Source organism: Pleuronectes platessa, chromosome 2 (assembly GCF_947347685.1).
Source record: "Pleuronectes platessa chromosome 2, fPlePla1.1, whole genome shotgun sequence".
Classification (NCBI taxonomy): Eukaryota; Metazoa; Chordata; class Actinopteri; order Pleuronectiformes; family Pleuronectidae; genus Pleuronectes; species Pleuronectes platessa.
Genome location: NC_070627.1, coordinates 8,855,229 through 8,869,598, shown reverse-complemented (window position 1 = coordinate 8,869,598; position 14,370 = coordinate 8,855,229). Strand labels below are relative to the sequence as shown.

The window sequence follows — 14,370 nt, the reverse complement described above, 5'->3', positions numbered from 1 at the left end:
ACAGTAGCTAATTACTAGTATGGAAAAGGGTCACGCAGAGGGTGGAGCCAACTCCGTGAATGGCAGTTGTTTCAATGGCCGATTGTCCAAAGGAACAAGAGACAACATAGTCTCATTATTGAAGGTCAGTGGCTAGAAAAGGTTAGCAAAGGTTCACCAGTGAACAGCCCTTTGTGGCGCGCCTGCCACGGCCTCGCACAGAATTTATTCACACGAGCTTTGATACAAAACTCAACTGTGCTTTGGTAAAGAGAAGTGCAAATCCTGCAGAGTGTTCTTTGGCACGTAATTGTTGTTTTCCTGGAGCCGTTGTGCATTTGAGTCTATTTGCACATTTTAATGAAGCCGATGCGATGCCAGGAAAGGATCCTGAGTCTTGCATTTTTTTTTGTCATTCGAGTTACGTTTTGTTCCAGGTTTTGCATGCGGAGAACATCTTGACACGGACGGGCCCGTCTCTATGAAAGCACCTATAGATATATGATGTCAGAGGAGAGCAAATACAATCTACTGGGGGTCAGAGGCGCTCTGTATCAAAAATATCCTTGGATAACAATGGTGCCCTTTGTGAGTCCGTGGTCACTGGGTCAGATTTAGGCAACATGAAGCTACTTACTGTGTCTCGAACATCTGGATGCTGCATCTGGACCCATTATACGCCTGACAAACACAGAATTGTCTCCCACCAAACCCAGTCATGTCGTCATCGCCATTGTTTGTTTTCACTCTTCTTTCCCAGAGTCAGTTTAAAGTCAATGTTCTTGTCTTCCATTCATGATCCGAGCAGTTGACAGTTCGCTCGGATGTTTGAGGAGGAACATCCACAAATTTATTGAGCTGAATGTTTTTTCATTAAACACATTTTGATGGCTGCAGGACAAGCGGAAATGTGAAAGGGGGGGAGAATGAAGCACCTGAGTACCACTCTGATTTAGCTCAAATTGACATGAAGTGAAGGTCAGTGCACGAAAAAGTCTCTCATAAAGGTATTTACAAAGCATTTTTAAAAGCCGCTCCATCAAAGGTGATTCAGGGAACACAAATGATATAAATCAAAGTATCGCTGAGCTTGTTCGACTTAATCAGCCGCCATGGGTTGGATTATTTCTTCCACGAATTTGCGGCTTCTGTGAAATTCTGTGAAAACGCTGTTTTGTGGTCATTAATGAGTCATCTCCCTACTTAGCGGACCTATTGAACTATTTCCTGTTTACCATTGCTTGTCTGTTTGCTTTTCTCAGGACGACCTTGTATGGAATCGCCGCCAGCGCTCCAAAGCAATGTTATTACAACATTTATATCAGTGCTAATATTTAGTACTTTAACTCTGGATTAAGCAGGAAAAAATAAAAAAACATCCATATGAAAGAATAACCTTGTTCTTCTCAGAAGATAGAAAGTAAAGTACTTCACATATAAAACTCAGCCGAGCAATTTCTGCACCTGAAAGCTTTGACAAAAGAATAAGCATGAATATTTCACAAGAAATGACCAGCAGTGAAAGTCCTGTGGCGTCTGACGAAACTGCACCTTGACAACTTCCCTTCCCATAACTGGTGGGGGGGAGTGAGGTACTTATTATAGTGACATTAAATAACACTTGCATAACTCTGCTTATTTGTTACAGCTGAGGGAATAGGTTAATGAGTATTCTCTTGTGTGAAGAAGGAGGAGGCCATTTAGGAGATACTGAATTTAGTGCAGAGGAGGAAATCTGAGATACACGGCATCTAAAGGTTGTTTGGTGAAGTGCACCTCTCTCTCTCTTTTCTGTTTCCTGTTTGGAGTATTTTACATCAAAGCAGCACAGTTAATACCACTAGAATTACTGCACTGTGTTTGTATGCCTCCGCTTAACCAGTGCTGTTGCCATGTACATATATCTAATTTGACATATCTTATTTGACCAGATTCATATAAGGTCACTTTAACCTTTGACCTTTAAACACTGAAACATTATCACTTTATTTTTGAGTCCAAGTGACAACTGATCAAAGGTTAAAGAAATTTTTTGAGCACTGCTGAGATATCGTTCAAGAGGCCAATTCAAGATGTTTTTTTGAGGCCACTGTGACCTTTGACGACCAAAATCTAATCAGATCATCCAGCGAATATTTTTACCAATTTGAAGAAAATCCCTCAAGGCCTTCATGAGATATCCCAGTTACGGGAATGGGATTGACAGATGGACGGACAACTCCAAAACATAATACCTGAGGCCATTGGCAGTCATCAGCGCTGAGCCATAGAAATAACAAAAGTTTATTTGAACTATTATAGTAATTTATGACTTGGAGCCAAGATGCCAGCGTGGCTATAGGACAAACTCTATAGAGTCAGATGAGGTCACTGATAACAGCCTTCTCACTTTTTACCCACTGACCATCCAATCATATCAAGTCCCGCTGTCCAATCAGGGCAGAGGAAGACCCAACTGGACTGAGTCTTTATGGCTGAGAGACTTTGTGAAGCCTCACTGTTTATTGTGTGTGTTCATACTGAATGTTCCTGCATAATATACACAAAATATTTCTAGATTTACAAAAATCTTAAACTTGCAAATTGCATGTGGGTCAATGTGAACAAGACCTTTAACATATACGCACAAAATGTTCCTACAGTTGTTGAACTCAAACCTGACCTCCATTTTTACATGCACATAAAAGGTGTGAAATTATTTAACATCACTTTACAAGCGTTGAATATTAGAAACCTTTATCTGTCTCCCTATTTTTCCATCTCATAGTTCTAAAAAGGACAACAAGTTATTATTTGTCTACTTCTTTCTACCAAAGATTTTATCTTCTGGTTCTGAATTGAATATTATTTCTAGTATTTTTCTTTAGTGCATTTAAAAGGACCTTTAGAATTATATTTTAAGCGATAAAACACAACTACACCAATTTATATAAATCTTATACCTGTCATATTTTTTATATATTGAAGATTTAACAATCAATGGAGTTTTCTGCTGATGCTTCTTGGTCTTAGAATTCCACAACATTCTCTTTAAAATAAAATGCTCAGCCAACATTTTCTGTGATATGGTCTTTTCATCAGTCACAATCAATTCTGAGCCGACTTAACAACTGCAGCATAAAACCGTCCCACCACAAGAGCCGGGTATATATTATTTAGAAACATCAGAGTCAAGGGGAAAATAACAGCCATCTCATAATGGGATGAAAGTGGTTGTTAATAATATGCAGTGACATGTGAAGACAGAGAATTAGCAAAACCTTGAATCGCATCGTGTGTTAGCGATAAAAGGGACGATTAAATCTTTGGTGTTATTTAACATTATCTGGTGATTTCCAGGAGGAAGAGGAAATCAAAAAACTCCCTTAATGCAAGAGGAGACAACTGAAACATTTCTGTGGTTATCGTTTGAGATTTGCCAGTAAACGATTTGGTAATTAAGTGGAAATTTTGAATCAAAGTACAAGTCAGATTAAAAGCAAAGAGAAAAATTACTGAGTTCCTTTAATAAAAAAATAAAAAAACATTTATAGAAAATGAAAGTTGGGTATTTCTCGTCTCAACTGTCAAAAATCAACATCAACATCACAGTTATAAAACCAGTTCTGACGTCATCTAAGTACCAGCAGCATCATTACCCTTAATGGAAAACATTGTTTAACATTTTCCTCTCATTTCCTGGTGCTAGCCGGAGATCTTACCAGGGCAGTAAAAAGCGTGTTTGTTTACGGGAATCACAACTGAGTGGATGATCGTTTATTTGGAGGTGCTAAAGACGATATGATTTGCATCCTCAACGGAAAAAACTTGCCCTCGAGTGTTTGTGCGACTGTTACTTTTTGTCGCTGCGTCATTCCCCCTTTACTTACATGTCACAACTTATTCCACCCTCCGTTTCGCTCCGTACCAACATCCTCCTCTCGCTTCCACATCTTTCTTTATATCAGATTTCTTCCACTAATCACAAAATTTCCTTCCTCTGTGGAATAATTCCCTCTCTGTCTAGCCACTACTTGGTGTTAACACAGCGCTGCCTGCAACACAAAAAAATTACACACATTCCTTTCCCATGAGGCCATGAGTGGACTCATGCCACAGGCCCCAGTGCACTGTATGTACTGCTGTAACAGTGACTGAGAGAGAGAGAGAGAGTGAGAGGAGAACCAGACAGACAGTGACACAGAGACACACAATGAGGAGAAATCAGTATCCTTGTCCCAGTTAACCTCCTGAGCTCGGAGTCAGGGCGACCTGAGCCGGCAGCTGATGGCAGTGCGCCACAGCGAGCCCACGGTGTGACCCATCTGTGCCTGGTATTAAAGCCGGCTCACACCCCAGGGCCGGAGCCACCACGCCGAGAGATAGCTGCACAGACACGGGCCGAGTCCTGAGGGGGCCGACATGTCACCCACTGGGCTGACAACGGCAGCTTGGTTAACACAAACACACGCTTTACACACTCGCACCGAAAACTCTCACAAATGCAACTAAAGCACAGGGGGGGGAAAACAGATTGGAAAAAATACACACATTGTTGGGTTTGTAGATATTACTTGTTGCTCCGCTTTGAATAAACACTTGAGTTACACTTTTCCGAGTGAGCACATAACACAGCTGCGCCTGATTCTTAAAAACAGTGTGATACACACTTGGCTGTGATGTTATTCTCCCTCTCTGAACTTATTTGAAGCTCTGGCTGGACATTGTTCTGTGTTTACATCCTGTTGTGTCGAACCCTGTGTGTATGTGCTGCATTCGTCCGTGTGTGTGTGTGTGTGTGTGTGTGCAAGGGTCAGAGCTCAGCAGTAATGTGTATTATATTCATTGTGTGTATTCCAGTGCCTGCTAGTTCTTTACATTTACTGGAGAAAAGAATCAAAGCAATCCTTGACTGCTGTGGTTGTGTCCTTCATCTACAGGCACCAGATCATTTCATTCATCCGGTCAAAATGAGGACTGGAGTCTGACATGAGGGGCTGGTTGTGTGATCCTCATTGACTCATCATTTACAAAAAAACAAGTTTGACACAAATTAATTACAAGTATTTAACAGAGGCTGTTTAGTCTCAACTCAGAGTTAAATGAAGAATTCAAGATTCTTTATTGTCAAATGCACAGAAATAACAGGCTTTGCATTGTACAATGGAATCCTTGCTTTGCTTTTCCTCCAATCAGACAAGAATAAAGATTAAAGCTGAAAAAACTCTCTCTAGTTCAGAACGAGACAGTTGTGGCTTCTTACTGGTTTTAACAGGCATCTTCCCATCACCCTGATCCTTGCCTCTTTCCACTGGCCCCCTTGTCCATTTTAGAATTGGTTTTACTGATCACTTTCAAAGAGCGTCTGTCCCCAAGCTACATCATAGACAAGTTGACCACATATGTGCCTCAGATCCTCAGCTGGAGCCCGGCCGGCTGCTCCAAAGTCGAGGCTGAAAACTAAAGGTGTCTCTGCTTTTGCCATCAGGACCCTTCGGCGTAGGAAAGACCTGCCTGAAGGGATAAGGCTCTTTTAATTCACTTCTAAAAAAACTATTTTTATTGACTTGCTTTCTAGCGATGTCGTCGTTTCATTATTTTCCCATCACCTTTTATTTTATTCATCTATTTATCTTTATTGTCCTTTTTTGTGATCAAGTTTCAAAGTGAAATAGTCTTGTTGTTATTTCATTGAAGACCACTTTGTTTTCCACCATCTCAACGCTGTTGTCTGGCTTTCTTCTCACATTGCATCCTGACGATTTCTCTTTCTCACTCTAAACACAGTTTATTATTATCAGTATCAGTGCAACAGGTCATACAGGGAGTTGTGCATCGTTGAGTGTGTTTGTGTGTGTTTGTTAGTGTTCACAGCAGTTCTACCAGGTGGCCCTGTGTGTGTATTATAACTGTTCCAGTCTGGTTGTGCTGGATTGGAAAACACTCAAGTTAAGAGTTGTAATCTCCTCACGTTCAAGGAGAAATGTGCCTGTGTCCTGCCACTGGACTGGTAACTTGACCTCGGTGTGGGAGGACTCCAGTCTCCACCAATCCACCCCAGCCCCACACACCTGTTCCTCCTCTGGCCGGTAGAGGTCGTAGCCTAGCAGCCGCTGTGTGGACGGGAGAGCGTGGATGGATCCGTCCGTGTGCGCTCCCACATGACAAAGCTACAGCGCGTCTGGAAAAAAACCAGGGACGGAGCACTGTGCGCCTTTCTGTGTTTTTTGGAGGGAGAAGAAACCCCCTCGACACAAGAGAGTGATAGAGCAGTTTGTGCAGATATCACTGGGTCGGTCCGCTCTCTGCTTCTCCAAGTGAACTTTACAGGGATGTCGTAGAGTCGGAGCATCACCGCCACAGTGTTGAAGTGAGAGCAGGACGCGTGGTGAAGAGCGAACCTCGGCAGAGACGCGCTCCTCTTCTTCAACCACTACTTTTTGTTGGGTTTTACGCACAATAGACACATACAAGGGTGGACAAGAGGGGGAGAGAGGGAGAGATAGAGAGAGTGTGCGCGCAGGACAGAGAGAGGCAGACAGAAAGAGGGAGGAGGGGAGAGAGAGAGAGAGAGCGAGCGAGCGAGCGAGCGAGCGAGCGAGAGAGAAGTCGCACGGGTTTTTGGAGCTACGCTTTCATGCCGTCAGTCTTGCGGACTCTGAGATGGACGTCAGATTTTATCCAGCTCCCCCTGCAAGCGTGGGTTCATGTACGTTACCGACTGACTCCGGTTTGGACTATTACCACTCCAACAAGGTAAACAACCGATCTCTACTTTACACGGTCAGATGTGCAGCCCATAGTGTGATGATGGTGATGATGGGGGTGCTGGGGAGGATGCATGCGTGCACAAGTATGGGTTTGCACATGTGGGGGCCCATGTACAGGAGCGATATAGTGAGGATAGTGCTGCGCTCCGCTCCCTGTGGATGAAGGAGTGTGCCACGAGTCGACTCAACTTTTCTTCTCACGAGCTGATCGTCGTAAACTCTGAAGAAAAAAAAACTAAACACCAATGACACCTGTTCTTGGCTCGTGCACGCGCATTTTCCCTTGCTTTAATTATACCTTGTCAGTGTGTCCACCTGGATAAATGATAGGTGTGCCTTGCGCAGAGTTGCACCCTTCTCTCGAGAGCACCGAACAACCTGGAGTCACAATGAACGCGTGTGAATATTCATGTTGTTAAATGACAACATGTGCACCAGCTAATTGTTTCACTTGTTATTTAAACCTTTGCCGAGCAAAGTACGCACGGAACACAAGACTCTTATCTGCCGCGCACAGCTTCCCACATGGGTACATTTGTCCAATAAACAATTAATCAAGGTTAACGTCGTGGTAACAGCGTGCTGTGTGTGTTGGGCTGTTTGTATTCCTCTTGTATATATATGATATATATCTTGTGCATTCTATAATACACAAGTCTACGTTTTCATTTGTCTTATTTTGTCTCATCGCTTGTCACAAGTGTCTCCACGAAATAGAGGCTCATCCTCACACGCTTGTTCTTCGTTTGTCTTTTTGCGCATAAATCTAATCTCATCACATTATAACTTTTTTAAGAATGAATTATTCATCGGCAGCTCAAAAAGAAACCCTTCCTAATGGGAAAGAATTAACTAGTTAGACATTGACGTTTCTTCATCTTTTATGCTCTCATGAAAACCTGGCTAAAGCTGCCAAATGCTCATGCGTATTTACGCACGAAATTTCGATGTAACCTCTGACACTGTAATTTAAGAGAGAAAATTGTGACGATAATTGATTTCAGCTGAAAAGCGTCTATTTGAAGTATCACATGTACATTTTCCATCAGTGCCCTTTAGGTGAAGCTAAATATTGTTGAGTGTCCTGAATTATTCAGTTATTGATATTCCTGTTGAATTTAGGCCAGCTGTAAATAAATCATACCTCACTGTAAAAACACCTTTCATGCCCAGCGACAGTGCTGACTGTGGCTTTTTTTACGGGCAAATCTTTTTAGACAAATGGCAGATAGACAAACCAGCCCGAATAGTCCTGCTGAAGATTACAAGTCACGGGCAACGAGGCTGGTTTCTTTCTCTGTGGTCAAGGTAAAACTTGTGTAAACATTTCTGGCCAGAGCTGGAAGGAGGCATTATACCCGCAGCCATTCAAAGAGGTTTGCTTGCCTTAGCACCTGGAGGGAGGCCAGCAGGCAGTTAACATTTGGTGATGACAAAATGAAACATTATAGCACAGTACAATATTTGAATTGTTAATCCCCCCCCCCCCATACACACCAGTCACCTGCATATACTGTACACACACACACACACACACAGGCAGCTGCACATGCACACTCTCTCCCACACCCATAATCACACGTACACACTTGTTTGTTCTCTCTATGTGTCTGTGTAAGTGCTGCACACACACGCACGCACACACACACACACACACACACACACACAAATACACACAGCAGCTGCAGATGTATATTTAAGATCACAATGGAACCTGTCTCTCTCTGTCTCTCTGTCTCTCTCTCTCTCTGTCTCTCTGTTTCTCTCTCTGTCTCTCTGTCTCTCTGTCTCTCTCTCTCTCTCTCTCTCTCTCTCTCTCTCTCTCTCTCTCAGACTAAGACACTATCCCAACACAGTGGACTGTACTAGTTATCATGATTCAGGCAGCGTAGAGGTTGTTGGCCCGGTACGAAGCCGGTTTAGGTTTCAAGGACAGAATCGTATAACATTGTCATTACAGAAGTAACAGCTGTGACTAAGATGTAAAGTGACACATTATCTTTATTGTGCTGCTGCTGCGACACATAACTGTTGAATAGTGATACAGGAGCTTAATGTGACATTTTGGCAATAGTTCATCTTAATGGCGGTCCCATTTCAAGAGGAGGATGGAGTTGACCCCCCCCCCCCCCCCACCCCCGAAGGAGCAAGGTGCTCGTAGCGCTGCAGTAGGCTCATGCTGCTTCACTTGCGGCTTGTAAAGATTATATATAAAACATGTTATCTTTTTAAATCCACAGGCATTATTAAGTCAGTTATGGTTATTGCTTGAATGGTTTTCAGTGTTTTTTTTCTTTGTGAGTATTTAGCTGGAAATTGGAAAGATGTTTGTAAATATCAGTTTTTTCACAGATTTTTAATTGTTGTCACAAATCGCAATTGACAGGTTTTAATGATTCCAAAAGGCAGAGCTGAGCACATTAACATGAACAGACTCAAACACTTTATGTAAGGCTTCCTGAAAAGATCAACATCTCAAACCAGCACACTTGACTGTAGGTGTGTTTTCAGCCCGTGTGAAACTCACTCAGATTATGCATTATTATACACACCAACCAGGAAGTAAGCGTAATGCTAAGTAGGACACACCATAAATAAAGGCCCATCACTTCCTGTTCTATTGGTGTAAACTTAAAACACAACTATTTCTGACAGAGGCTGTTAGGCTGGGTGATAAAGACTGCACGTGTGTGTGTTTGTGTGTTTGTGTGTTTGTGTGCGTGCACGTATGCTTGGATCCTGTTTTCTACCTGAAGGGGTTAAGAAAAGAGGAACGTAAAGAATGTGAAAGCCGAAACTGGTCCGAGTTGATCAACGACATTGAGACTGATGATTGATTGATGCGTAGCAGGATTATGGATCACGCTGACAGACGTCAATACCACAGACCGAATGCACTTGACCTTTGAGTTTAGGCAGTGGCTCCCTAGCAATTAGAAGTAAAACCTCAGTCTGTAGGCAGTACGAAGAAAGACTGAAATCGTACCTGCACTTCAACCAATCCATTGGTCGCAGGAAAACAAATCTGCACGGTATTCCCTCAAGTAATCAATAAATAATATCCCTAGTGCAATTTGGTTTAACTAAATAGGACAATGCACTTTCCCTGTTGGCCTTATTGACCAAAATGAGAAGTAAACATGTGTTAAAAGCCCATTAAAAGGAAAAATGTCTGCCATGTTGGTGGTTGAGCTGTGAGAAGCAAACTGCGGTTTGCAAAGTCCACATTTGACTTTTTCGTCATATGTTTTTACCAAAATGCAGCAACAAGAAGAAGTTGTCAATTCGTTTGGAGCGGACTCAGAGTAAAAGTTCGGTAAACTTGGTCCAACTACATAAGTTGGACCAAGTAGATATTGGGCGATAGATGGGTGAGTCCAAAGTTGTGGTGGTCATTGAAAATGTCTTGTCATTGCTTCTTTTCACCCGAATGTAACTGGTGAGTCTCTCCAATGAGAATTTGTTCGGGTGTGAGTAGATAGACTCGTCCAAAAGGAGACTACAGCCCCGTAAATGCTGTAAATCAAAAGGTGATTGAGTTTAATGACTTTATTCTTTTATTTCCTTTTTAAATCCATAATCTGATTCACGGCCAAAAGACAAAACGATAGGAAGATTAAGACAGAAAGGCCTTTGTGCTCGTCTACATTTCATTGTAAATTCCTTGATAAAACAACCACATTTCAGAACAATGCCAAAAAAACAACACATGAAGAAAGGCATTGATTTGTGTTTTGGTGTGAACCCCGAGGCTCTGCCGCTCCATCCAACTTGCATTGTCCTGCACTTGCACAATCACCGTGAGTCATCTTTACTTTTCGCCCAAGATTTCTCCTAATCTTTTTGAAGCCTCTCTGTATCTCTGCTGAGTGGGAGGCTTGTTTGTTCAGCGTACACTCAGCTGTGTATACCAGCGCTGAAGGCCACTTCTTCGCAAATGCCTGTTTTAGCAGGAGACTATTTGTCAAATGCATTATGACTTGTGCATACCCCCGGGCAGAATCACTCCGGTGAAATGAAGTTGGATAGATTACTGTTGCCGTTCCACTTTCTCCTCATCTCTCTTCCCCTCTAACAGCACAGTGCCCAAGAGAGAGGCTCTCATGTAATTACACTGTAGTTATACTGTAGGTTTATAATCCAATGGTTTGCAGATGTTATTCTTTACATAGCTGCAGCCGGTTCCAACGTACTGTACGTTATTTATATATGCCGAAGCTGTTTTCACCGCAGTGCGGTGCAAACATTTTATTGATATAGAGTTTGTGCAGTGGAATTAGTTACAGAAGTGATAGATTTATCAAAGCATTTCTGCTGTGTGTGTGTGCATGTGTGTGTGCAGTGCATACCTAATTATTAATATACCTTTGAGTATGTTTGAGCAGCATAACCCTCACTTATATAATGATCCTGATTTTCCTGTTACACTCTGCATTGCCCTATTGTATGTCTCTATATGAGTGAATGTAGCAGCAGACGTTTTTCCATCTAAAGAGCAGGTTTTGAAGAGCACGCACCCCTCCTCCCTCAAGTGGTCCGTTCCGTTTTCACCTCTATCTAAATCACTACATTAGTCATGGGATACTTCAAAGTATGGACGGACAAAAATATTCCCCTTGTTGAATTCTCAGAATGTGTTTTTTTCTCTCTCTCTCTCTCTCTCCCCTCAAAACATGACCGTAATAGAAACAGCAAAAAGAAGAGTTATTCCAGCAGTGCCTCATTCTGTACACACAGAGAAGTTAATTACATGGAGGCAAGCATTCTTGGGTCGACAGCGTGGACTTGGGGTTTTTCATTGTGCCCATTCATAACATTCTGCTGACTGGCCAGTCCGAGTTGCAATATCCCAACCGTTCTCACTGGGAAAATGTTAACCCATGCATGACTCAAGTGCAACACCAGAGGGGAAAAACGCAGTGTAAAGCTGCAGGGACTGGGGACACTCAAAAGTGGCGAGGTTATTGTACTAATGCCTTCACGGTCATTTAACTCAGAGCAAATAATAGTTAACATGATAAGGGGTCGTGCAATTAACATTATTTTCTGTATTTAAGAGAAAAATCATTAACGCAGTCGACTTGGTGGAGTTATCTTTCTCTTTTTTCGGTCTAACCACTTCCTGGCATGATTCATAATCAAGTCTTTATGTCTCCCCCCCGCTTCTCCCCCTCTCTGTGTCGAACTTCTTCTCTCATTTACCTTCCCAGCAGCAATGTCAAAAGGTTATGGAGGGAAGCCGGACCGCCTGGGGCTGATTGTGTCTTTGAGTTAATGATAAGTAGCCACAGTGTTATTCTCTGGAGCAGCGCCGCTCAGATTGTGCTCCGTGCATACACCAGTACAGTGGGAGAAAACTGCACTATTTATGAAGCTTTTGCTTTTTGATTTAAAACCAAGGAAGGAGGAAACGACGGCTACGTTTAGAGCATTTTTCAAACGGAATCAGATTTATATATTCAGCCACATGCAGAATTGCCTTAAATTTTGTTTATCTACATAATGTTGTAGACCTGGTTCCACCACTTCAGTGATACCATCATTTCTAAGGGGGGAGGGAGGAGGGTATTTTAAGGGCAGCAGTCTGCTCCACAGAACAGGTGAATGGATACAGTTCAGTCCATAACAGGGATTTAACACCATTGACTTCAGTTTAACCGACGGGATAGTGAAGGTGACAAAGCCTCGACCAGAGTCTGCAGCTCCCCCGTTTCTCCGCTCGGCACTTTATAACACGCCAGACGTGACGCAGAGCTACTAGAGGTGTTAAGAGGGTCATAAGTCATGTATGGCTGGAAATAGATAGTATGGTTTATCCTTCCCTGGTTAGCTACTTAATCACTTAGGTCCATAGAAACTGGCTATTTATGTCCATGATTGATTGTGTTAACGACAGAGGATTCAGTCATGACAGTGCATGTTTTTTTTTAAACTCTTCCCGATACACTTTGGTGATATACCGCTCCTATCCAAATCGTTCCTACGGAGCTTTTGCGCTGTGATCTATCAGCCGGTTGAGTCGTTTCATTATGAGAAATGCTTTTAGGGTTGAGACCGATAGAAGGATCTCAGGCTCGGTGACACGCATGGCAAGCTGACGTGACGCGAGGCGCGGCCGCATCAGGACACGTCAGAGTAATTCCCGCTCTGACGTTGAATCGCAAATGGAAGCAGCCCAGCGCTGGCCCCAGACCGTGCCCCTCATTAAATCACATTAACCCTAATTATAGTCACTGCCCCTTGAAACCCAACTGCTACAATCATTCTCGACCCCCCCGGCTCCTCAGCTGGATGATGCCTGTGCGTCTCAGCCCCTGCACTTGTTTGTAAAGGTGCCCCGATCTGCCCGGGCGTTAACTTGTCTTCACCTCAGGAGGCCACTGGTAGCCGTCGCCTTCCCTGCCTGTCTGTCTCTCTCCCTGTTCGACTGTCTGCCCCCCCCCCCCCCCCCCCCCCCCCACACACACACACCTCCTCCTCCTACAGCGCTCCCCTCCTCAGCCCAGTTTCCTTGTGCTGTTTTATATTCAGTTCTTGATTGGTTGGGGGATGGGGTGGTGGAATAGCATTTCGAGAGGTTAGCTGGTTTGTGCAGGGAGGGGGAAGTTGATTTGGTTTGTGTGTAAAGAGAGAGGGAAAGAGAGAGAGAGTGAGAGAGAGAGAGAGAGAGAGAGAGAGAGGGGGGAGGTTTCAGATGGAGGGAAAATGGAGAGACATTTTTAGGGGTACTTTATTTCTCAGATCGCCATTGAGACCGTAATGTCATTCAACGATGTGGAAACCAAAATGAGCCTTGCCACCAGATGTGTTCCAGTCCAGATAGCGACTTGAAAGACAGACGTTTATTGTTTTAGTGCATTTGGTGTGGTTCAAGCCCAAACTGCATGAAATGCTGATTGATGGATTTCACTAAAGAATGTGTGTGTATGTGTGTGCATGCATTTGCAAGAGAGAGAGAGAGAGAGAGAGAGAGAGAGAGAGAGAGAGAGAGAGAGAGAGAGGAGGCATCTGCTTCATGTGATTTATTTAACCATTTCTGTGCTCTGTCCTCGGCTCTGCCTGCTGATGAGAAGAGGAAACTGTATTCCAATGTGCTACAGTAGCATTTTAAACGCACATTTATTTTCCTTCCATCAGCGCAACAATATGAACGGGTCCAGTAATGTATTCCTTTGATATCTGCAAAATGTGGCTTTGATTTTTCTCCTCAGACTAAGAAGAGTACCGTATAGCATGCTTCAGTAGAGATAAGTAGATGGCAGAACACAGAGAAATGTTTAGCTCTACCGTACAGACTCAGTGGTTTGGCGGTAATGCACCTTGACGCTGGTTGCCACCCGTCAATAACCCGAACAAAGAAGAAGAAGAAGCGTGATAAAGAAAAGGCTCAACAGAAAGACACTATCTCACAGTTGTTGGCTCTGTTTTGAGTCAATACAAGCATCCAGACTGCTGTGACCTTCTGTTGTGCAACTTTATATCTTTGGTTCACCGAAAGGCACAAGTAAAGTTATTGTTGCTGCCGACATTTAGCATCATCCACATGCATGTGGTTCAGACTGTAGGTCAGGAAGTGCGCGGCAACAGCAGCTTCAGTATCCCCACTGTGAACCGCGTGGCCTCAATTATAATACACTCACAT

At 43.2% G+C, this 14,370-nt stretch overlaps 1 protein-coding gene across 7 annotated transcripts in view; it reads left to right on the top strand.

Moving 5' to 3' along the window:
- Nucleotides 1–14,370, top strand: part of tox2 (TOX high mobility group box family member 2) — a 113,627-nt gene that overhangs the window by 10,504 nt on the left and 88,753 nt on the right. For 2 of the 7 annotated variants that reach the window (XM_053430293.1, XM_053430234.1), the window contains exon 1: nucleotides 6,071–6,714. The exons of 3 other annotated variants lie outside the window; for them this stretch is intronic. In XM_053430293.1, coding sequence (XP_053286268.1) covers nucleotides 6,622–6,714 — 93 coding nt within the window. In that variant the 5' untranslated portion in view covers nucleotides 6,071–6,621. Of the gene's footprint in view, nucleotides 1–6,068; nucleotides 6,715–14,370 lie in introns of those variants that run through there. 2 more of the 7 variants (XM_053430276.1, XM_053430228.1) reach the window with 2 other exon arrangements.